Source organism: Pelodiscus sinensis, chromosome 7 (genome assembly GCF_052426305.1).
Source record: "Pelodiscus sinensis isolate ZL-2025 chromosome 7, ASM5242630v1, whole genome shotgun sequence".
In the NCBI taxonomy this organism is placed as follows: Eukaryota; Metazoa; Chordata; order Testudines; family Trionychidae; genus Pelodiscus; species Pelodiscus sinensis.
The window spans coordinates 29822649-29848266 of NC_143058.1; the positions used below are offsets into that span (position 1 = coordinate 29822649).

A 25618-nucleotide genomic window follows, 5' to 3' on the forward strand; every position below is an offset into this window, starting at 1 on the left:
CTCCAGTAGACCAGGGAGAGGAAGCAAAGCGGCGGAGCACGCGGGCAGCGGACAGCCCAGACGTGTGTCTGGGCTGTCCGCTGCCCGCGTGTTCAGCCGCTTTGCTCTGCTCTGCTTTGCTCCCCGTCCTCCTAGTCTGCAGACCAGGGGGACGGGGAGCAAAGCAGAGCAAAGCCGCGGTGTCCGAGGGCAGCAGGACAGCCACGGCGCGTCTGGGCTGTCCCGCTGCTCCCGTGCTCCGCGGCATTGCTCCAGACGCCTGTGGTACAGCAGCTGGGGCGCTGCTGGTTGGTCCTGTAGTGCCGCTCTGGGTGCTACTGGACCACCCGGCAGCACCCCAGCTGCTCTGCCCCAGGCGTCCTGATTCAGCCACTGCTGGTCAGTTTCAGCAGCGGCTGAATCAGGACGCCTGGGGCAGAGCAGCTTGGGTGCTGCTGGGTTGGTCCAGTAGCGCCGAGGAGCGGCGGCGCTACTGGACCAACCCAGCAGCACCCCAGCTGCTCTGCCCCAGGCATCCCCAAGTCAGCCGCTGCTGAAACTGACCAGTGGCTGACTACAGGAACCCTGTCCCGGGCTTCCTGGAATCAGCCGCTGATCAGTTTCAGCAGCAGCTGACTTGGGGATGCCTGGGGTTCTTAAGTTGAATCTGTATGTAAGTCGGAACTGGCATCCAGATTCAGCCGCTGCTGAAACTGATCAGTTTCAGCAGCGGCTGAATCTGGACGCCAGTTCCGACTTACATACAGATTCAACTTAAGAACAAACCTACAGTCCCTATCTTGTACGTAACCCGGGGACTGCCTGTATTCAGGGGACTACATCAAATTCGGCTTCACTTGTAAAGAAAAAGAAGGCGTAGATTTGCCACAATGTGTTATTTGTTTCAAAGTCTTGGGGAATGACTCAATGAAATGACTAAGAATGACTAAGCTGAAAATCCATCTCGAAAAGTGTCACCCCAACTTGTTGCAAAAGGATAAAGATTATTTTGAGCAACGGTTATCAGGTCTGAAATGGCAGCGCCTCAACTCTACTAGTGCATTCTACAATAAGACAAGCAATGCAGTGCACGCTTCCTACATTGTGGCATACAAAGTTGCACAGGCCAAGAAGCCTCACACCATTGTAGAGCAACTTGTGCTCCCTTGTGCGAAAGAGATGGTGCAGCCTTTCTTGACGAGGAAGCAGCAAGGAAGCTGAATGATATAGCTGTCTCTTAACGACACAGTATCGAAACGGATAAATGAGATATCACAGAACATCAGTGAACAAGTTGTGGATGAAATAAAGAGGTCTCCATTGTTTGCCATACAATTGGATGAATCGACCAACATCACATTGTGCTCTCAGCTATTGGTGTTCGCACGATACATGGTTGAGGGAGACTTCAAAGATGAGTTTCTTTTTTGTAAGACTCTTGATACCACCACAAAGGCTCAGGATGTGATGGAAATTGTTAACAATTTCTTTGAAGTACATGGTCTGGATTGGGTAAATCTTGTGGGTGTCACCATTGATGGTGCACCTGCCATGCTGGGCTCAAGATCGGGCTTCCAAATGCTGGTGAAACAGCACGCTCCAATGGTAACTGAAGTTCATTGCTTCATTCGTAGGGAAGCTTTGGCGTCAAAAACATTTCCCTAATCAACTGAACACCGTTTTCAAAGGGTTGGTGAAAGTGGTGAATCACATCAAATCATCGACTCCGAACACCAGGCTGTTCAAAAGATTTTTACCTGGACATGGGTTCCGACTTTGATGTGTTGCTGTTCTACATTTTTGTATGGTAGTTGTCAGCAGGGAACATACTCAACAGAGTTTTTCAATTGAGAGAGGAGTTGGATTTATTTCTCCAGGCTCAAGGGAAAGAGGAATTCCGAAATGTGCTGACGCAGTCAAATTTAGAACTTGCATATCTTGTCAATATTTTTGGAATCTTGAACAAACTGAATCTTCAGCTGCAAGGGAAAGGTGCAAATCTATTCTCTCACCAAAGCATCATCAAGGCTTTTCTTGACAAATTGTAACTCCGGATCATAAGAGTCGAAGGCAATAATTTGGTTCAAATTTCCATATTTGGATGCCATGCTCGGGGAAAAGGAAGCCATTCAGACACAAATTCTCGATCATTTACGGAAGATACGAGACGAATTCCAAAAATCTGTTAGTAAGAAATAAATTTCAAACCAAAATGTTCGTTGTCTGCTCTTTTTTATCATGTCTCAAAAAGGAGGTGGTCCACAAACATTTTTGATTGGCTTGGTGGTCCGTGGACTGAAACGAATTGATACCCACTGTCCTACACACACTCACCAACTCAAAGCAGCATCCAACTCTCCCATAATAATAGGTATGTGTTAACTACTTATGGTAAATAATCTGTTCCACCTTGTATTTAGCTGTGACACAATGTTAAGAGGCAGATAATTAGCTAATCGTGCAGTTGATACAATTTGTACTGACTACATGATTAGTTGATAAGGGAACGCGCCCAGTCCAGAAGCTACCCCCTGGACTGAGCACCATGCAGCACAACTTCTACTACATTTAAACCGCAGAGCTGCAGCGGGGGTAAGCCCCCAACCCGGCATGAGCCAGGACTAAGCAAGTCCGGCTCAGTCCCGGGTCCAGCAACCCATCCGCAGGTGTTCCAGCTCCCCGCTGGGACCACCCTTCACACCCCCAGATAGGGGATCCAGACTCACTGTGAGCTGGAATTGAACAAGACCAGCTCAATACCAGCTCGCACTGGGTCTGGGACTTTAAAATGCAGAGCCACAGCAGGGGAAAGAGGGCTCCCCACTGTACTGGCTCTTGTCCCCACCCCGCTTGCTGCGTCTGGTACAGAGGCAGTGGGGAGGAGGGAATGTGAGTAGTCAACTACTCGCTTATATCCCTAGTAACACTATATGTATCTTTCCAGACCTGAAAAAGAGCTTTGTGAAAAGCTGAAAGCTTGTCCGTCTCACCAACAAAATATTGGCGTAATAAAAGCTATTGCTTCACCTACCTTGTTCCTCTAATATCCTGGAACCAACACAGCTACAACAGCACTGCAAACAGATATTACTTAGGGATATGAAAATGTAACCATGTACAGTTAACCAATGAGCCTGGGGAACCCCTTGATCACCTCCCAATCTCCACACTGCTGGCTCTGTATCAGAAGTCTGCTCTCTGGCTCCTACTGCATTTTAAATTGCAGAGCCACAGCAAGGTTTGGTCCCAAACCCGTCACGAGTCTGGCTAGCTGTCCGCTCAACTCCTGCTGCCTTTTATATGCGAAGCTGCCCGAGCTCTGCATTTAAAAGGCAGTAGGAGCTGGGTGGGCAGGCACGCCAGCTCAGTCCCTGCTTGCACCAGGTCCAGGTCCAAACTGGACTAAACCCCACTGCAGCTTTGCAATTTAAAATGCAGTAGGAGCCGGGGGGTGGGGTAAGAAGAGAGGCTGCTCAGCTCCTACTGTGTTTTAATTTGCAGAGCTGCAGTGGGGTTTGGTCCTAGTATGAGCCAAGCTGCCTGCCCAGCCAGTAGCACCACCTTCTGCCTGTCCTCCCCCATGCTGCTGCTGCAGCAGCGAGGATGGGGGCAGATGGCACCATAGAGACCAACTCCTGCTTCCCCACCCGTTGCTGCCTCTGACACAGAGGCAGCAAAGGGGGGAAAATGTGAGTAGTCAACTCAACTACCCAATAAGTGTACACTTATTGGGTAGTTGACTACTTACTTACATCCCTACAGGCCAAAGATGACAGATTATTTTGTCTTAGTTAAATTCTAAAATCTCGTTTGTGGATTACAAATGGAAGTCCAAGTTAAAGGGAGATCTTCTCTTGTTTGCTCTTAGACATGTCTATAGAATACCATGATCACCTATATAATATATACAGTTTTTTGGATTAAATGTTTTCTCCTCGCCTCTAACAATGGACATTATAAAAATACCATATTGCTGATTTTCCGCTTGGCCTGCACTGTACCACCTGGTTACTTTGTACATAGTTCTGCATTTTTATATGGCTGTATTTCATCTTAGTACGCCTCATTAATGCCAGTTTTACATTTAGTAAACCTAAAACCCTATATATAAAATCTGATTTAAAATAGAATTTTCAATGCATCAAATTGAAACTACTTATAAGAAAAAGCAAGTAACGGAACCTCAATTATGCCCAACCTTAAATAACTACATATCCTTAGTAGAAACTAAGGTTGCCCTCCTGCATTGTATACTGTGAGGTCAGAGTGCTACATCACTGCAGAGCCTCATGCAGGCGCAGCTGTTTGCCAATCTGCTACACGATGAGGAATCATGGCCTAGTACTCTACATTAGCCTATCACACAACAGGTAAATGCTGATCAATATGAACTAGTGACCCCAACATGTAACACAACATTAATATCAAAGTCTAAAGATATTAAAAACATCTGTATTACATTTTCCATCAAAGGAGGATACCAAAAAAAATGTTGTCTCTAAGATTAATACATAATATTAGAGACTTTTTTTGGTATCCTCCTTTGATGGAAAATGGCAAAGATTCAAGTTTTTAAAAAACATTCATGGTTAGAGAAAACATAAGAATGTAAGAACGGCCATAGTGGGTCAGACCAAAGGTCCATCTAGCTCAGTAATCTGTCTGCCGACAGCGGCCAATACCAGATGCCCCAGAGAGAAGGAACACAATAGGTAATCCTCACATGATCCTTCTCCTGTCATTCATTTCCATACAAACAGAGGCTAGGGATACCATTCTTGCCCATCCTGGCTAATAGATTCATGGAGATTATATCCATCAATGGCTATCTAGTTCTTTTTTGAACCCTATTAAAGTCCTAGTCTTCATCACATCCTCTGGTAAGGAGTATCACAGTACACAGCCTTCTTTAAGCCCTAAAAGAAGGTTTTTGATCTGTTTCACCTCCTGCTGTTACTAATAAGCAGAATATATGGACAGAAAGGAGAGCTAAAAGTTCTAAACAAAGTTTATTCTGCTAACATTAAGAGTTTATGGATTTTTTTAAAGACATGACATACTATCCAAGGAGTGCTACATCAGAAAGTATATATTTTAATTTATTAATTTACAACAAAATCAAATTGACAGTATTCCATTAAGCAAGCCCTGCATTTAATTAGCAGCTGTATATAAGATGCAGGTAGCAGTAAAGTTGAATCTCAGAGTCAGCCACACAACTCATTTGAAACCAAAAGTTTGCAATCAGGCAGCAGAGACCAAAAAAACCTCCCCAAACAAACAACAAAACCACAATGCACACACACCATACAGTGCTGTTAAACAGAAACTACAGACTTTGCACCAGGCAAAGAAACAGTTTCCATATTTGTTCAGTTTAAAATTAAATTAAATTAAGCAGCATTTTTCTTCTGCAGTGAAGTTTCAAAGCTGTATTAAGTCAATGTTCAAGTTGTAAACTTAGAACCACCATAAGATTTTGTTCAGAATTATGAACATTTCAGAGTTCTGAACAATCTTCATTCCAGAGGTGTTTATAACTCTACTTCAAAGTCAGTATATTCCTGATACTTATAACCTATATGTGATCCCCAAGCAATTAACTCCACTCTCTCCAGCTGTAAAGTGGGAATGATGAAACTTATAACACTAGTATTTGTGTATTTTTTAATATTGATGTGTAATCTCCTATGATTCCCTAAGGTTGATGAGACAGAAGTGAAACAGCTTGACTAAGGCTAAACATGACTCAGTGGCAGGATTAGTATTCAGGAATCTCTAGCTCCAAACCTTCTGCTCTTTTCTTTACAGGCAGTAATATAACAATGTTCCCTTCTCCTGAAGAAATTCTTATAAATAACAGAGGACAAAATATGGTCATATATAGCTATCATCAATAAAAATGGCAGCCAGGGGGCACTCCTACAGCTGTGGGTGAGCTGGAGCAGACCCCCACCACAGGCAGAGGCTGCTTCAGCTGTGCTAGAGTGCCTCTGCCCACAGTGCACCCCTGCAGGGCTGGAACAGCCCCCTGTCCATGGTGGGTAGGGGGCTGTTCCAGCCTCCACCAGTTAACCATTAACATCTGTACTAACCATCAGTGAACAAAGTGTCTTTATAATTATGACTGGCATTTATAAATTGTTAATCTAATTGCGAATTGTTTCCTACCAAAAATGTTCAACTAAATGAAATTAATGTAAGCACAGAAAACTAGAATTGAAAGGGACCTTGAGAGATCATGGAAGTCCAGTCCCCTGCCTTCACAGTAAGGCCAAGCACCATTGCTCATCCCTGACAGATGTCTTTCTAACCTTCTCTTAAATATCTCCAATGATGGATATTCCAAAACCTCCCTATGCAATTTTTTCCAGTGTTTAACCACTATGACAGAAAGTTTTGCCTAATGTCCAACCTAAACCTCCCTTGCTACAATTTAAGCCCATTGCTTCTTGTCTATTATCAGACGTTAAGGAGAACAATTTTCCTCCCTCCTCCTTGTAATATCCTTTTAGGTACCTGAAAGCTGATATTCTCAGTCTTCTCTTTTCCCAACTAAACAAACCCAGTTCTTTCTAATGGCAGGCATAAATACTGGGCTTTTAAATACCTAGAGTCATACAACTGACTCACCATATATACTCTATCATAAGCCATTTTTTTTAGCAAAAACTCATGCTGTAAAGAGCAGGGGTCAGCTTATGATTGGGTCATTGTGTGTCACATTTTTCCCCACTAGCGGGGGAGAGGGCCATCGGCAAACTTCAGTTCCCAGCCCCGCAGGGCAACCTGATGGCACACTGGGGCATTTTATGTACCTGGAGAGTGTCTGCAGGCACAAAGCCCCTCAGCTCCCAGTGGCTGCCGTTTGCCATTCTGGGTCAACAAGAACAGCAGGAAGTGGCAGCCAGCATGTCTGTTGGCCTGAGCTGCTTCCTTCAGCTCTGATTGGCTGAGAATTATAAACGGCAGCCAATGAGAGCTGAGAGGCTCCATGCCTGCAGATGGTCCAAGTACACAAACATCCCAGCACAACAACAGTTTGCCCTGCTAGACTGGGAACTCACCATGTTGCAGTCTCTGCTATATTTTAAAAGTTGGCGTCAGGAGAAACACACAAGTTTTAGTAGATTTATTTTAATACAATCTACAAAAAAAAAAAAACCTGTTGCAATTACTAATTTTGAAGGTATGTGACATTCTCAGTCCATGTTTTAATGTCTCATATCATTCTAATGAACTTTTTCAGAGTTTGAAGGATTTTTCAGACTTTAAAATCAGTCTCCAATTCACCAAACAGTTCATTAAATTCAGCTTCAGTCATAGCTGTTCCTGCATTGTCATCATAGACATCAGCAGTGTTGTCCTCGGACTCAAGATTCCTTATCAGCCTTCACTGTGTCATCAGCAAATATGGTTCTGTCTTCTGACCCCTCATGTCCGTTGATGGTACAGCATTTTCTAATAGACTCTCATGCATCCTTGACCCAGTAGGCAACCAGATTGATTTTTGGCTTCATAAGATTCCTACCTTTTGTCAACTTTGTCATACTGAGCATATCCAGTCACACCACATTTTATATAGCTTGTTCTTAAAGGGTTTAATTTAAAAAACAACAAATAGTATAGCAGCACCTTAAAGAATAACCAGAAAAGTAGATGGTATCATGAGCTTTCATAGGCACAACCCACTTCTTCAGATGAATTGAGTTAATAAAGGTCCAGTTCCAAAATTTATTTTATTTATTTTGGAACTGGACATTTATTAAATCCATTCATCTGAAGAAGTGGGTTGTGCCCATGAAAGCTCATGATACCATCTACATGTTTTGTTAGTCTTTAAGGTGTTGCTATACTAGTCGTTTTTTAAGTTTTTCCAGTTACAGACTAACCTGGCTACCCCTCTGAAGCTCTTAAAGGGTTTGTTTAGGCAGACATCAAGCAGTTGTAGAACAAAAGTTAAGCCTCCAGGTATTACAATCAATGTAGTTTTCATTTTTTTGGTCATATGTTTTACTTCATCTGTCCTGTACACCCTGAATACATCCCAAACAAGCATAGAAGCTTTCTTGAGACGTGTTCCTGGTCTCTTAGTCCACACTTTTTCTAGCCATTCAGTAGTCCTACATTCATCCATCGAGCTATACTTTTTCACATGCGCGCAGGTGAAATTTCAGGCTTTTAGGCAAGGTTTTTCTTTTGAAAATAATAATATGGCGGAGCTTTGATTCAATGGCCAAACACGATAAAACCGCTGTAAAATGCATTTTTTCATGGGCAGTGGTTTTAATTAAAACTTCTTTTTCACCAACACCCGTTACTGTTCTGTTGCTTGGGAGATCAATTGTCATCGGTGTTTCATCCATATTTCATATTTGTGACATCTTAAATGCATATTCCTTTCGATGTTTTACAATAAACCTTTGGGAAAGATTCAATTTTTTCTTCAAGATCTCGTCAGCTTTCATGCTTTGTTTGCTGCAGAAGACAGAGACTAGATAGTTCATGAAGCAAGTATACCAACCGACTGATGCAACAAACATGGATGGCTTTTCTGATGTGTATTTGTTGTCTTTTGACATTTGCAAGCATGCAGACCAATTCCAGTTCTAGTGATAAGGTACCCATTTTGTCAGCATTCAACAACCCAATCATTGAGATTTTTCTCCAGCCCAGGAAATGAAGTGCACCTTGTTGGACATTTTTTCCTTGCTTCTTGGCATGTCTTTTAGGTTTGCTTTATTTTTTTTGCCATTCTGTTACCTGCCTCTCATGGATGCAGAATTCACGAGCAGCAGCACAAATTGTTCCTTCTGCATATTCAACAATTTTAAGTTTAAATGTGGTATCGTAAGCAGACTGTTTTCTTTTGATTTCGTTGTTCATTTTAACTTCTAATATGAAAACCTTAGAAAATAATTTATAGATTTTGTAGAACTTTAGAGGAATATCACATGCTTTATCACTGTCAAATTATAATTTTCATTTTTATTTCAAAGAAAGCCATGCAGATTGGCATGTCTGAGGTGATAACAGGCTATTTAAATTTTATTAAAGATTTTACCAATTCTGCACATTTTATTTTCAGATTGCCTAGAGACTGACAAGGTCCAGTGGTCAACATGCGTGAAGAGATCAAATTACTCAGTAGCAGACTGACACCAGTGCTATAGTACTACCATTCATTGTATTTTTTGGATTGTCTTGTAAGGTCCAGCATTTTGTGAAATGGGAGGGTCAAATTTCACAAGGACACAATTTAAATAAAAATAAAATCGTGGCATATTTTTTTTTTAAAAGAAGCAAGTCCTGAACTGAGATTACAATGGGGTCAGCAAACTTTAGCTCTCAGCCTGTTAGCGAAAACCACTGGCATACTGGGAGATTTGCTTGCTTGCAGAGTCTGGGAGATGTGCTGGCTGCACACATGGAGTCTCATAGCTCCCATTGGCAGCTGTTCGCTGTTCCCAGGCAATGGGAAGTGTGGGAAGCAGCACAGGCTGAGGGATATGCTGGTTGCCACTTCCCAACACTTCTGTTGGCCAGAAACAGCAAATCACAGATTCTGGGAGCAGGCAGATATTTAAAGTAAACAAAATGTCCCCATGTGCCAGGGGCTTATGATGATGTGCTGGGACCAGAAGTTTGTAAACTGCCGATACAGAGTAGGCTTGTAAATGGGTCATCGACTTTTTAAACTTTTTTTCTGTAACCTGCGAGGGGGGGTGTCAACTTATGAACAAATGGGCTTATGTTTGAGTATATACGGTGCTAACTAAAATATTAACTACAATATCTTTCTTATAAAAGCATTACTTATTTATACTTGAGATCTCCACTTCAACATGGGTATTTTCCATGATCTAAAAAGAAAAAGCTGGTTTGCAAGATGCATCTGAATCATTTGTGGTATTCTCACTCAAATACTATAATCGGTCTAATCTGTCTTCTTTACCAAAGCTTTCTTCTGTGGTTTCACTGTAGAGATATATACACTGTGTTCTCCATTAGTCAATTATCACATATACATTATTTAATTGTCTTTTTTGGGCTTCAATATTCATTCTCATTCTGGGGCGAGGCCTGGGGTGGGACGGAGGGAGGGGGGAGAGGAAGAGCCTCAGACCCTCCCCAACGAGGGTAGAAAAAAAGCCAAAGACCTTGCATCCCCAGTCTCCTCTTTCCACCTCCCCCCATGGCCAAAAACCCACCAGCCCCCTGCTCCTGCACCCTAATCCTTATCCCACTCATTGGCTGTTCTGTTCCACACACTGGACCCCTCACTTTTGGCCTCACCCCAGATCCCAGGGGAGTCTTCCAAAATCCCCTAACCCTGGAAATCCCAGAAAAGTTAATTTGAACCTCAATCCTCCCTGCTCTCCCACTCCCATAGAACTGGAGTGCCAGGGAAGTGAAGTGACTCATTTGGGGGCCACACTGGTGAGCGTTAGAGGTTTTTGAAGGGTGGGTTTTTTTTGGTTTTTTGCTTCTCACTTGTGTTGTTCCCGACTGAATTCTCTGTGGGATAGTTGGCATCCAAAATAGGTTCCCAACCCCTGCCATAAATAAAGACAATGTTGAAATCTTTTGTGTTAGACATAATATTTTACTTTATTTAAACATGAAGCTCGGCCAACAAGTCCCCAATTGGATCCCAGACCCTACCTATCTGGCCACACTATCATAAAACTCCTGCACTCCCCACAATCCCGAACCCTGAGTCCATCATACACCTGAACCCCCTGCCCTGAGCCCTTCATACCCTCACATCTCCAAACTCCTGCACTCCCACATCCTGAGTCCCCTGCCGTAACACTCCTGCACCCCCACACATCCCAGCCTTGTGCCCTAAGCTCCTCATACACCCCAACCTAGACTCCTGCACTCCCGCATCCCCAGCCACCGGGCATAAGATTGACAGAAGACAGTCTGAATGTGTGCATAAAGCTTGATTTGACCAGTTATGATGTAAACGTCAAATAAATGTGCGAAAAGATGCAGTAGCAGAAGTCCCATTAAATAAAATCTGTGAGTACAATGTTTCATTTCTGCTATTATCATTATGTCAATTTTCAAAATATTAAGTTGTACATTTTCTGTCCATTTGCATGACTTTCTTATACGGCTCTTCGTTGACTACTTGTTCTGAATTTTGATGTAGTTTGGTTCTTTGGTTTGAAAATGTTGCTGATCCTGGGTCTAGATAAAGCATCCTATATCTAGATTTCTCAATGAAATGTATGACTTTAAAAACTATTTACATTATTATGCATCTCTTAGTACAATTACAACAGTATGAAGGAACAGCTGACTAAGTTTGAGTAATCTCAGCTCTTATCCACAACAAATAATCACTCATATTTCCTAGTGATAAATTCCTGATTATTATTGAAAGTAATTAAGAGAAAGCGCCTCAGTGTCAGGAATTTAAGAAGATGGTTCAAAGCAGGATTTGAACAGAGAACTTGATCTGCAAGAGTGGGTTTCTATATAGGAAAGTGGAGATACATCTTCATTTTGTGTCATTAAAAGAAAATCGTTATACAATATACATCTGACTCCAGTTAAGATCTGTCATATTTTTGCTAGTAGGGAAGTGCTCCATTAGAGGGGGCTGCAGGGAAAGGGAAACATACTTGCACATCTCACAGTTGCATCCAGGAGTTAAATAGTTTTGGGAAGAAATCAGGAAAGATTCATCTATGACAAAATACCAGCTTCCTAGAGAAACTTAGTGCTTTGGCAGAGAATCCACATTTCAAACAGAATGACTAATTTATTTTTATCGTCAGCAGAAAGAATTAAGTATTACAATGTACACACACAAGAAGGGCTAAAGAGAGGATAAGTATTTTAAAAAAAAAAATCTTACCACTCTTTTGAGTGTTTTCAGAGGAGGAGGGCTCCCTCCATAAGTAAGCCAGGAACTTTGGCTAGATTCTTTGAATATTAACTAGATCCTGAATAATCAACGTACTATGTAACATATTCATGTTTCATTGTAACTTTGCCTTAGTAAAAAAGGTTTTTATAAATGTTATTTTGTAGTAGGGAAATGAGAGAAAAGAGAAGACTCAGACTTACTGCTTTTTGTAAATATATTTATACACAGCCAGTCACGTAAGGTAAATAATACATTTACATGCTATTCATTTGTGAAAGACTAGTGAATATTTAGAAGTTTAAAATTTGTAAAAAAAAAGACACAACTCACCTCATGTGCTAACATTTTATAAAGTTCTTCTTTAGTTACAGAAATTCTCTCTCTGTCTGTGCTGTCCACAACAACAATGACAAACTGTAAAACATAAAAATGATCAGTAAATAAATATATAGTGTGTATACTCTTAAACATGTTTATTAAATTACACCCTGGATCATAGCAAAGAATTAACTTCCTCCCTCATATGAATATCACAGTTCTGCCCAGAAATCACTGGGTTATTGATAATTCATATAATATAATATTTGCAATTTCTGTTTAAGTTGGTATACAAATAAATTTGGCACGCTAAATTCCTGATTATTTTAAAATCCACTTTACATTGTCTTTTTCTACAGTTGATAGGCTTTGTTATTATGGCTTTGGATTTCACTTTTACCCATTTTAACTGAACAATTATTTCATATTTTTGTAGGCATTTAGAGTGAAATTGTAACCCCAACAGCTTCAGTGAGGTCAGGAATTCATCCTTAAATAAACTACAATTTTAGGAGATTTTCAGTAGCACAGAGGCACCCAATTCCCATTGACTTCAATATAATATATTCTTACAAAAAATAGTATAACTAACTCACCATATCCCTTCACCCACTTGTCCTGCTACTTTGTAGGTTAAAACATGTAACGAAAGGCTAGCAATTATTTTAAAAAAGGAAAGTGGATGGCATGTGCTACGTTCAAACATATATACTGTACTCCACAACCCCCATGTCAAATAAAAGCATGCAATAGGAAGACAGGAAACCTAGAGTTACCAACACATCTAAATCACGTGGGAATGGATAAATGGTTACAGGCTGAACCGCTCTAGTCTGGCACCCTCAGGCCCTGAATTTGCCTCAGGAAGTCTATATTGTCTAGCAGCACTACCAATACTTCCACTGCATACTGGGCTCTTAGAAGACATTTAGGGATAAATTAGAGCTAAACAACAGCACAGAACTCTGAGAGCCAGGAATAGTGGGTATAAACAAACTTTATGGGACTGCAGGAAACTTGACCACATCCATGATAAGTGGATATTTGGCCAATTAAAATCATGCCAGACCACAGACTGCCAAACTAGAGAGGTTCAATGTATATAGTTTTTAAGATGATTAAATCATTTTTTCAGAATCTAATTCTCTTCATTATTTAGTCCAAGGGCAGAGTACAGAACATTGAATGCTGAAGGAAAACATGTTGGGAGGAACTGACAACCTTGACACTGCAGCAAAACTATACAGGATTTCTGATATCACCAGATATGTACTTTCTTAGTTAAAGATGCATGAATATTGTTGATATATGTGTTGGAAGAGTTAAGCATAGGTTTTGTGCCTGATTAAGGTTGTCTCTGACATGCATAAGAAGAATTTTCACATACGTTTCAGTCTCATTTTTTAAAGGAGTGCATTATGTGGAAAAGTTCTTACTTCTTTGATGGTTAATTTATGAATTTTTCTAATTATATATGTTTTTATGTATGTACTAAATATGTAGCTTTCAGGATATGTAGGTAATAACTGTAACAGCCCACTGATGACACAAATTGAAATTCAAGCATCCAGAAGTCTACAAGTGCTATAATAATATTTGAAATGGAGTAATATATAAATGCTAGTTAACCAAATTCTCTGTTGGATTATTAATAAAGATGTTATTTTAATTCCCTACAAGAGCATATATTCCAAAAGGCAATAAACTCTTACCTCTGTGTTTGTATAATAAGTATTCCATGAAGATCGAAGAGACTCTTGCCCTCCAATATCCCACATTAGAAATCGTGTGTTATTAACCACTATCTCTTCTACATTGCTGCCTATCGTAGGAGACGTATGCACCACTTCATTCATAGAACTACAAAAGGAAAAGAACGATTGATTGAAAACTCCATATACACTATTGACAAAAGTCAGCTGTTTTTGGAGATGCAAGGTAATGCATATTAGACCAAAAAACTGGCCCATTTTTAAAAAACTAAAACTGACAGGTGTCTCAGACTGAAAGGCTCATCTACAGAATTGATACAACAAAGTGTGGGATGAAGAAGAAAAGAAACAGAAGATGAATGATTTACTCTTTGACTTCAAGTGAACAAACCTTCACTGTCAGTAGACACATTATAAAGCTGAGAGGGCACTTCTTTTCAACTTTTTGTTTTAAGGGCTTCCACTGCAATAAGGGTAGGCTGAAAAAAGTCTCTCTGCCCCTTTTGCCCTCCCCCAAAGAAACTTGACACACTGTAACTCAGTTCATGACAGAATGATTATTCTTCGCCAACTCTGAAATAAAAAAAAATGGCTAAGCCACTTGATCAGTAAGATTGCTGAACAAATAATGAAGAACAATAAGACTCCATCTCAACATATTATATCAGTTCTCCTCCCTTCCTCTGCCTAAACCCACGTAACACTTAATTTAAAAAAGACAATGTTTGAGAAATGATCCTTTTTCAATGGCAATCAACTGCTTTGTCTTTTGAGGAAAAACGAGAATATTTTAAAATACTGTATTAAATCTACTCAGTACATCAACTGATGGACTTTGTTGCCAAGACAACCAAAGTAACACATTAGAAGCAGTATCCATGAGTATTTAACGCAGGATTCAAACAAAGTACAAGAAATTTACTGCAGTACTGCCCACACAAAAACATTTTCAAGGAAAATGAAGCATTTTCAAGAACTTCTTAATGATTTCTGTTATTTCCATAAACTGATCAGTGCCCTTAAAAACAGACTGCATCTAAAGTTTTCCAATTTCTTCTTCGTTTTTTATTATATAGTGAGAGAGATTTGAGTCTTCAAACACTGTTAGAACATTATTTCAATAGAATCGAGAAAGAGTGGAGAAGTGTAGGGACAGTCTAGTATTCTCGGAAAGAATCCTTACTGCTCAGTGCTATGTGAGCATGTACTAAGTGATCTCAACATAATATACATTTGTTAGCAAGATGAAATAAGGTCAGAGTCAGAAGAGAAGGATTAGAAGGCAAAATAGCAAAAGGTAGAAGGGAACAATGAAAATGACAGAGCAAAATACCTTTGGTTGAATTTCATATTTAAAACTCAATATTATTAACAGGTCATATTCAAGTCATAGAGATACAGATAGAGACTCTCTTTACCTGTGTGACTAATTACACACATTTTAGAATTAGGGAAATTGATTTTACACTTTTCACAATTTGTGTGGTTTTTGCTTTTTTTTCCCGACTGAACAATTATAGTCAGTTACATTTTCTGGCTTCTATTGTGCTAATTAATGTATGCTAAGGTTTCAAATATTGTATGGCCTATGAGTTTCAATCAAAACATTTAAAGACATCCAAAAAAATCAAAACATATCTATTTTGAACAAAATCCAAAACATAAGTTTATGATGTAACCTAGATGACAACAGCCCTTTAAACACTCCATGAACAGATCTTGGTTTTGAGTCAGGTTTTCAAAATACTGGAGTGCTTTACCCTGAACAGGATACAGGTCTGCCTTTAAAAAAAAAAAAAAAAAAAAAAAAAAAAAAAACCTGTCACATGGATATATTGACAAAACCACCTCTAATCTTCAACACAAACAGCTTTTACTAAGGTAGATCTTACGCCCAGGGCCCCATTCCTGGCTGGCTTTAAAGCACTAGATAACATTTCCACAAAATGTATGCACCTCAATAATTTTGTGCATAATGGAAGTCCCCCTGACACCACAGTGATTACATGTTATAAATGCTATTAGGATCCAGAATTCTGACCAGCAAATAGCCATACCTTGTTATGGTGCATGGATATTTATGACACCGCTCAGTCAATGTAAGTAGCTTCACACCCTGTTGGTGGACCAGTATCAGATATCTACTGACCAGTCAGATTACAGGATTATGCAATACCATTCTAATGTATGAAATGATCATAACCTACATTCAGTGTGCTACTCTCAAACTGAGGTGGAGACAAAATGAGTTAATGAAAAGTCAGAACAAGATGCACCATGGATTTCTCAAAAATACATTAATATTTTATACCAGTCAATTCATTGTATGTACTTACAACTGGTAAAGGATGGTTGTTTTTCCTGCATTATCCAGACCAACAATGATTACTTTGTGCTCTGAAATAAAAATTTCACTGGTAAGTCACAGTATTGTATTTAATAAACACATCAGTGCTTTTCATCTATCAGTCCACATTGGCACTTGTTTTAAATTTAAAAAATCATCAAGGCAAGTTGTATAAATAGATACCAAGCTGGGATGGGTTGCAAATGCTTTGGAAGATAGGATTAACATTCAAAATGATCTGGACAAATTGGAGAAATGGTCTGAACTAAATACGATGAAATTTAACAAGGACAAATACAAAGTACTCTATATAGGAAAGAACAATCAGTTGCACACATACAAAATGGGAAGTCTAGGAAGGAGTACTGTGGTAAGGGTCCTAGGAGATCATAGTGGACCACAAGTTAAATATGAGTCAATAGTGGAATGCTGTTGGGGGGGGGGGGAAAGATGAGCATCAGTCTCAGATGTATACACAGGAGTTTCGTAAGCAAAACACGAGAAGTGATTCATCTCTTCTACTCTGTATTGATTAATCCTCAATTAGAGTACTGTGTCCAGTTTGGGTGCCACATTTCAGGAAAGATGTGGACTAATTTGAGAACATCCAGACCAGAGCAACAAAAATTATCAAAGATCTAGAAAACATATCCTATGAGGCAAAACTGAAAAAGTTGTGTTTGTTTAGTCTGGAAAAGAGAAGATTGAGAGGGGACACAACTGGTTTCAAGAACATAAAAGGTTGTAACAAGGAAGAGGGAGAAAAATTGTTCTCCTTAAACTCTGAGGCTAGGACAAGAAGAAATGGGCTTAACTTGCAACAAATGAGGCTTAGGTTGGACATTAGGAAAAACTTACGAACCGTGAGGGTAGTTAAGCATTAGAATAAACTGCTTAATAAGGCTGTGGAATTTTCATCATTGGAAATTTTCAAGAGCAGGTTAGACAAACACCTGTCAGGGATGGTCTAGCATGCTTAGTCCTGCCATGAATGCAGAGGACTTGGCAAGATGATCTTTCGAGATACTTTCCAGACCTATGATTCTCGAATTCTATATTTCATGTTATCATGTGTTTCTATCACAGTTTTTGCAGTCTTCCCTCTGTTTTACATAACATGCAGTAGTTGAGCCTTTTCTTAACTAGACAATCCTTCACATAGGGATTGTCCTAATATATCATAGAATCATAGAATAATAGGACTGGAAGGGACCTCGAGAGGTCATCGAGTCCAGCCCCCCGCCCTCAAGGCAGGACCATGCTCCGTCTACACCATCCCTGACAGATGTCTAACCAACCTGTTCTTAAATATCTCCAGAGAGGGAGATTCCACCACCTCCCTTGGCAATTTATTCCAATATTTGACCACCCTAACAGTTAGGAATTTTTTCCTAATGTCCAATCTAAACCTCCCCTGCTGCACTTTAAGCCCATTACTCCTTGTCCTGTCCTCAGAAACCAAGAGGAACAAATTTTCTCCTTCCTCCTTGTGACACCCTTTTAGATATTTGAAAACCACTATCATGTCCCCCCTTAATCTTCTTTTTTCCAAACTAAACAAGCCCAGTTCATGAAACCTGGCTTCATAGGTCATGTTCTCTAAACCTTTAATCATTCTTGTCGCTCTTCTCTGTACCCTTTCCAATTTCTCCACATCTTTCTTGAAATGTGGCGCCCAGAACTGGACACAGTACTCCAGCTGAGGCCTAACTAGTGCAGAGTAGAGCGGCAGAATGACTTCACGAGTTTTGCTTACAACACACCTGTTGATACAACCTAGAATCATATTTGCTTTTTTTGCAACAGCATCACACTGTTGACTCATATTCAACTTGTGGTCCACTATGACCCCTAGATCCCTTTCCGCCATGCTCCTTCCTAGACAGTCGCTTCCCATCTTGTATGTATGGAACTGATTGTTCCTTCCTAAGTGGAGCACTTTGCATTTCTCTTTATTAAACCTCATCCTGTTTAGCTCTGACCATTTCTCTAACTTGCTAAGGTCATTTTGAATCATGTCCCTATCCTCCAAAGAAGTCGCAACCCCACCCAGTTTGGTATCATCTGCAAACTTAATAAGTGTACTCTCTATCCCAACATCTACATCATAGATGAAGATATTGAACAGTACGGGTCCCAAAACGGACCCTTGAGGAACTCCACTTGTTATCCCTTTCCAGCAGGATTTAGCACCATTAACAACAACTCTCTGACTACGGTTATCCAGCCAATTATGCACCCACCTTATCGTGGCCCTATCTAAGTTATATTTGCCTAGTTTATCAATAAGAATATCATGCGAGACCGTATCAAATGCCTTACTAAAGTCTAGGTATATGACATCCACCGCTTCTCCCTTATCCACAAGGCTCGTTATCTTAACAAAGATATATTTGTATACAACACAGCACTACTGGGCTTTGATTATTTTTGGAACCTCTTATAAGCAAATTCATTTTGAAACCAACATTGAACATATATTTATGTTAATTCAGCACCTCTTATTTCCTATTTATGATTTCAAAAATGATTAAAGGTCTAGAAAACATGACCTATGAGGGAAGACTGAAAGAATTGGGTTTGTTTAGTTTGGAAGGGTATGTCTACACTTGCTCCCTAGTTTGGACTAGGGATGCAAATGGAGCATACTGAAATTGCTAATGAAGCACGGGATTTAAATATCCCGCACTTAATTAGCATCTTCGTGGCCGGCCGCCATTTTGGATTCGGAGTATTGCAAAATAAGTTGCCCCGTGCAGACGCACTATTCCGAGAGAAAACCCTTCTCTCGGCATAACTCGAGGAATAACAGTTATTCCAAGAGAAGGGTTTTCTCTCAGAATAACACGTCTACATGGAGCAACTTATTTCACGATATCCTGAATCCAAAATGGCGGCCAGCGGCGAATATGCTAATTAAGCACGGGATATTTAAATCCCGCGCTTCATTAGCAATTTTGGTATGCTCCATTTGCATCCCTAGTCCGAACTAGGGAGCAAGTGTAGACATACCCGAAAAGAGAAGACAGAGGGGACATAATAGCAGTTTTCCAAGTATCTAAAGCAGGGGTTCTCAAACTTTGTGATACCACGACCCCCCTCTAAGTTGCTCACGACCCCCCGGGGGGGGTTGGGACCCACAGTTTGAGAAATGCAGACCTAAAGGAGGAGGGAGAAAAAACTGTTCTCCTTGACCTGTGATGACAGGACAAGAAGCAATGGTCTTAAATTTAAGCAAGGGAGGTTAGGTTGGACATTAGGAAAAACCTCCCATCAGGGTGGTTAAACACTGGAATAAATTACCTAGAGAGGTAGTAGAGGTAGTAAGAACAGATTAGACAAATATCTATCAGGAATGATCTAGATCAGGGGCGGGCAATAATTTTTGGTGTGGGGGGAGAGGGCACTCCAAGATTTTGGGAAGTGGTCTCCTCCTTCTGTGAAGGAGATGCAGGATCTAGAGGTTGGGTGCAGAAGGGCACAAAGGGTAAGGAAATGGCGTGCAGGAGACAGTGTGAGGTCTGAGAAGGAGTATGGGTGAAGGAGAGGGTTGTGACCTGGGTCAGGGGATTGGGGTGTAGGGTCAGAGAAGGAGTATGTGTGCAAGAGAGGATTTTGGGGGAGGGACATTAGGAGGGGGTGCAAAGTCTGGAAGGGAATTGTGACCTGGGAGAAGGGAAAAAAGGTGGTGCAGACTCCAGAGGGCTTGGGTGGCGACCTGGGGTAGGGGAATGGGGTGAGGGGTCTGGAAAGGTTTTTGGGTACAGGAGAGGATTCTGGCCTGGGGAAGGGGTGCTGGAGGGAGTACAGGGTCTGGAAGCGAGTTGTGACTTGGGGCAAGTTGTGACCTGAAGCAAGGTGCAGAGGGTTTGGATGGTGACCTGGGCGAGAGATTAGGGGTGCCAGAGGCAGGCTCTGGATGGGAGGTGCTTACCACCTAAGTGTCTCCTGGCCAGCAGCCCTACAGCAACCGCAAGGCAAACTGGACTCCCTGACTGCTGCAGCCCCAGACCACTTGAAACTGCAGGCTGTGCCCTCCACATGGCTCTCAACTCCAAGAGTGGGAAGAGACTTGCATTGCCCCCAATCCCCAAGCCAATCTTTTAGCTCCTATTGGCTGGCTGTTTCCAGCCAATAGGAGCTCAGGATTGGGCTGGGAGTGGGGAGATCACAGAAAGCCTCCTCCTGCCTGCAGAGCAGAGAACAGCACGGATTGAGCTTTAAACCACGGCAGCTATGTGCTGGAGGGTCCCGGAAGGGTGGTCTGCAGGTCGGATCTGGCCCCCAGGCTGAATTTTGCCTAGCTCTGATCTATATCGTGCTTGGTCCTGCTGTGAGGGCAGGGGACTAGACTTGATGACCTCTCGAGGACCCTTCCAGTTCTTGTATTCTATAATTCTATTCATTATAACATAAATTCTACAAGCAATATTGTTGGGAGCTACTCACCATAGGCTAAAGTACACACATTTTTCAGTTGTGAAATGCACATGAGTATGGCCTCATCAACGTGAGCAAAGGTATTCTTTTGCCCAAGTTATCTATAGATATCTATAGATATAGATGTAGATATTGGGATAGAGAGTACGCTTATTAAGTTTGCAGATGATACCAAACTGGGTGGGGTTGCGACTTCTTTGGAGGATAGGGACATAATTCAAAATGACCTTAGCAAGTTAGAGAAATGGTCAGAGCTAAACAGGATGAGGTTTAATAAAGAGAAATGCAAAGTGCTCCACTTAGGAAGGAACAATCAGTTCCATACATACAAGATGGGAAGCGACTGTCTAGGAAGGAGCAGGGCGGAAAGGGATCTAGGGGTCATAGTGGACCACAAGTTGAATATGAGTCAACAGTGTGATGCTGTTGCAAAAAAAGCAAATATGATTCTAGGTTGTATCAACAGGTGTGTTGTAAGCAAAACTCGTGAAGTCATTCTGCCGCTCTACTCTGCACTAGTTAGGCCTCAGCTGGAGTACTGTGTCCAGTTCTGGGCGCCACATTTCAAGAAAGATGTGGAGAAATTGGAAAGGGTACAGAGAAGAGCGACAAGAATGATTAAAGGTCTAGAGAACATGACCTATGAAGCCAGGCTTCATGAACTGGGCTTGTTTAGTTTGGAAAAAAGAAGATTAAGGGGGGACATGATAGCGGTTTTCAAATATCTAAAAGGGTGTCACAAGGAGGAAGGAGAAAATTTGTTCCTCTTGGTTTCTGAGGACAGGACAAGGAGTAATGGGCTTAAAGTGCAGCAGGGGAGGTTTAGATTGGACATTAGGAAAAAATTCCTAACTGTCAGGGTGGTCAAACATTGGAATAAATTGCCCAGGGAGGTGGTGGAATCTCCCTCTCTGGAGATATTTAAGAACAGGTTAGATAGACATCTGTCAGGGATGGTGTAGATGGAGCTTAGTCCTGCCTTGAGGGCGGGGGGCTGGACTCGATGACCTCTCGAGGTCCCTTCCAGTCCTATTATTCTATGATTCTATGCTAAAAATCAAGCGATTAAGAATAGTTAAACATCAGCCACCACAATAATTCCTCTTATTACAGCTGCATGTTTTCTATTATGGGGGATCAGGTAAATGCCTCTTTGTTTAAAATCAATATTGTGTGGTTCTGAAAAAAGGATATAAATTCAAGTTTGAATAACTTTGCACAGCTGAGCAATATTGTAAACATGGCTGATTACCTAACCTACTGTAAAAATGAGCTTTAAAAGTTTTTGTTCTGAATGGATAATGCTGAGAGTATTGGGATCAGTCAGTGTGTGTAAATATCAAGTTGTATAAAAGCATTTGAAAAGCAACTTTGAGGAGTTCTAATTAAAAAAATTAACATGCATTTTAAGTGATACTAATAGAATTTTAAGATGGACATGACATCAGGAATAAAACATATTCTCTCTAAAATAAGCAGTTTTCACGACATACTCTCACTAGCAAAACATACACTTAAGCAACAAGACATGACAGAGTATACTCAGCAGAATAGTGTGATTTTATATATAATATTATTGTAATTATAACATTGATGTTTAAAATAAATTGTATAAGTTATTTGAGGATTAGCAAAATATTTATACTTTGTGGCTGCTATTTCTCACCACTCAGTGCTGCTCAGAATATCTGTTACATATTAGTCTTGGTTGCAGGTGTCACTAATGCTACCTACCTAGCCCAGCAAGCTTATTTTGAAGACATGAAATAGGCCACTAATAAAAAGGAAAACTACAGTGGAAAACAAGATTTTCAGATATTCTAATTGCTACATCTAGTTAAAAAAAGTTTTAAGTTTTTTTAAAAGGACAAAAGGCAAAGGCAAAAAGTTACATATGAAAATGCATTCACAACTACCATCAAGTAGAACACATTCCAATTCAAAAGGAAAAAAAATATTTGTAAATGTTAGTAAGTTTGTATTTGCTATGATTACTATAACTATAAGAATTAATTTTTATGCAGCTTATTCACTTTTTGAATTTGACAGAAGTTTGCTTAGTCAGTTATATTTTTTTCCTCCTGTGAGGGTTAGTCACTTCCTTTTCTTCTGAAAGAAGATATTGTAAATACAGCACAGAAGCAGAAAAATTCACAAACATGTTAACTAAAAGTTTTCTGAAGTATTGTATGTTGCTATTTGCCGTATTTTGACCACAGAATACACCCTGTGTAAGTGACACCATCTCGCTTTTAAAAATTTATCAGACTTGGACACATTATACCCACTACTTATTTATTATCTGATCTAGAGTAATGTGTGATTTGGACCCTTTTCATCATTCCTAAAATGTTTCCAGCCCTTTCATGAAGCAGTGGTTCACGTTTTTTAATATAGTCTCCACATTCACATCTCTGCCTAATTTCTACAAATCACATCTGTACCTTTAGTCTCTTTACCCAACTCTTGTCCCAGCCTTTAAACACAGAAGCCTTTAACATTACTGTTAAGTAATGTTTAGAAAATGAAAAATGATATGTAGAGTTAATTTGTAAGATTACTAGTCAACTTTTCAGTTAAATTTCAAGAGCAATTGGACTACATGATAATATAAGAACATAAGACCAAAGGTCCATCTAGCCCAGTATGCTGCTTTCTGACCAGCGGCCAATGTCAGATACCCCAGAGGGAATAAGCAGATGATCCATTCCCTGTCATGGACTAGAGAAAAGGGAATATTGTATAAGAGCAACATGGCAGGAGTAGCCACATTTGTCTTGAACTATTAGGAATCTAATCTACTGATGGAATGAAACGTGGCACATAATACGTTGCATTTGGTTCATACTTAAAGAATTCATCTCTGGGCTTTCAAATACGATCATCACAAAGCAATTTCCTAAACAGAAAAACCAAACTAGATGTTGTAGACTTACTGAGGCAAAAGCGACTACTACAAAGGCACAGCAAAGTAAGTTTATGAATACAACCAAAGAAGAAAAGCAGTCAATGATGCAGCTTATTTCCTGAGAAGGTCCTTTGGGAAAAAAACCCAACTATAAGCTGAACAGAAGGAGGACACGGCACAGTTAGCAAGAGCCAAAAGCAGAGCGACCCGCTGCTGCTCTCCGAAACTTTTCGTTCCTGTGCGAATGCCACGGTCCAGCTGCAGCAGGCGCGATCGCTCCCCTCCCCCAGCTGCGCTCGGCCAGTCTGAGTCACAGCTGGGACCGCGCTACTGGCCGCTCTTTAGCCCCACACGCGTCCTGCGTTTCGCCATCCAGGGGCGCGGGGCTGCCCAGCTCATGCCCACGAGCCCAGCCTGCCCCCTCAGACGCTGCGCGGCCGCGAGAGGCAGGAGCAGGCGCGCGGGGCACCGACCCGCCGCCGCAGCCAGCGTGACACGTTAACCGAGCCCGAGGCGGAGCCCGGAGCCGGGTCCCCGCTCGCGGCACAGCCACGGCGGAGCTCCGCAGGGCCCCGCGCCAGCCGCAAGGCAGGCGAGCTCCCCGCCCCCAGCCCGGCCCCTCACCCTGGTGGTTAAACAGCCTCCAGATCCTGGTGAAGAGGATTCCCATCCTCGGGCGGACCCGGCCCGGCGGCAGCTCCCGTCTCCTCTGGGCTCCGCGGCGGCGCGCTCAGGCCCGGGCCCTGTCCCGCGCTACCCGAGGAGGGGGCAGGCTGAGGCCGCGCCGGGCCCGCTGGGGCTGCGCACTCCTGGCCGTGCAGCCCCCACTCAGGGACATCGCCACTAGCCCAGCTCTCTTTTCCGCTTCGCTTTCCCGGCCGCCTCTTCGAGGGGGGAGGGGAGCAGAAGACAAGGAAGGGCCCCTCCCGGCCACCGTCAAGCCAAGTGAACGACGGAGGGGCGTGACGCCGTGGAAGTAACTCATTTGCATAGCACAGCCCCGCCCACTGGCAGACCAGCGCGGCCTATGAGCAAAGCGGCTCACGTGACTCCTCATACCTTTGCGGTCCCCGGGACCCGTCGCGCGCTCTGCCGCCGTGCAGCCTTTGGGGGAAGGATTTCAAACTTGGTCTGCTTACCGCAGCATGCTCTGACTCCCGCGGCGGCTCAAATGCAGCAAGAGTTTGAGCTACTGGCAGCTTTGCCTTTGGGGCAGGGAGTTTGTTTATAAACAGAAAGAAGCAAGTGATTAGCAGAAGAGTGGTCTGTCAAGTACTTGAAGAATAGTTAGAGCATCATGAAAACACTGCCAGGAACTTAGAAGGGTGCAAAGTATAGGAATGAGTATTGGGCTGCTGGGATTTGCCCTAGAATCACTACGGTTAAACTTTTAAAAACTTTTTTTTTTAAATGTGTGGTTGTGTAGCATCTCAGACACAAAAACACTGCTCTTAAACTTGGGAGCAGTCTTGAAAAAGGGGTAAACAGTGACTAATCCAAACCTGACTGCAAAGAGTTACAAAGGGATCTCACCAAACTGAGTGAGTGGGTTAACAAGGGAAGATGGAATTTAGTGTTGAGAAATGCAAAGTAAAGCAAGTGGAAAAATAAAATCCCAACTATACATACAAAAACGATGGTGTCTAAAATAGCTGTTATCACGCAAGAAAGATATCTTGGAATCATTGTGGATAGTTTCCTGAAAACACCTACTTAATGTGCAATGGCAGACTAAAAACTAAAAAGCTAACAGAATATTGGAAATTATTAGGCAAAGAACAGATAAGACACAATACAATATTGCCTCTATATAAATCCATGCTGTGCTTATATCTTAAATAGTTTATGTAGAGTTGATCACCTCATATAAAAAAGATATGCTGGATTTGGAAAAGGTTCAGAAAGGGCAACAGAAATTATTAGGGGTAAGGAACAGCTTCCATATGAGGAGAGATTAACCAGACTGGAACTTTTTTTAGCTTGAAAAAGAAATGACTAAGGGCAGGGGTATATGTTAGAGGGCTAGAAAA

The 25618-nt window shown here is 41.5% G+C and overlaps 1 protein-coding gene across 2 annotated transcripts in view; it reads right to left on the bottom strand.

Annotated features, from left to right (window-relative positions):
- The window catches only part of ARL5A (ARF like GTPase 5A), a 35176-nt gene extending 10632 nt beyond the window's left edge, over positions 1-24544 (bottom strand). Inside the window, exons 1-4 of one of the 2 annotated variants that reach the window (XM_075933400.2) lie at positions 24213-24544; positions 16230-16290; positions 13894-14041; positions 12194-12277 (exon numbers count right to left, since the gene is read on the bottom strand). In XM_075933400.2, the coding sequence (XP_075789515.1) occupies positions 12194-12277; positions 13894-14041; positions 16230-16290; positions 24213-24258 (339 nt within the window). In that variant the 5' untranslated portion in view covers positions 24259-24544. Of the gene's footprint in view, positions 1-12193; positions 12278-13893; positions 14042-16229; positions 16291-23616; positions 24129-24212 lie in introns of those variants that run through there. The other variant, XM_006125641.5, reaches the window with a different exon arrangement.
- Positions 24545-25618: the final 1074 nt, after the last annotated feature.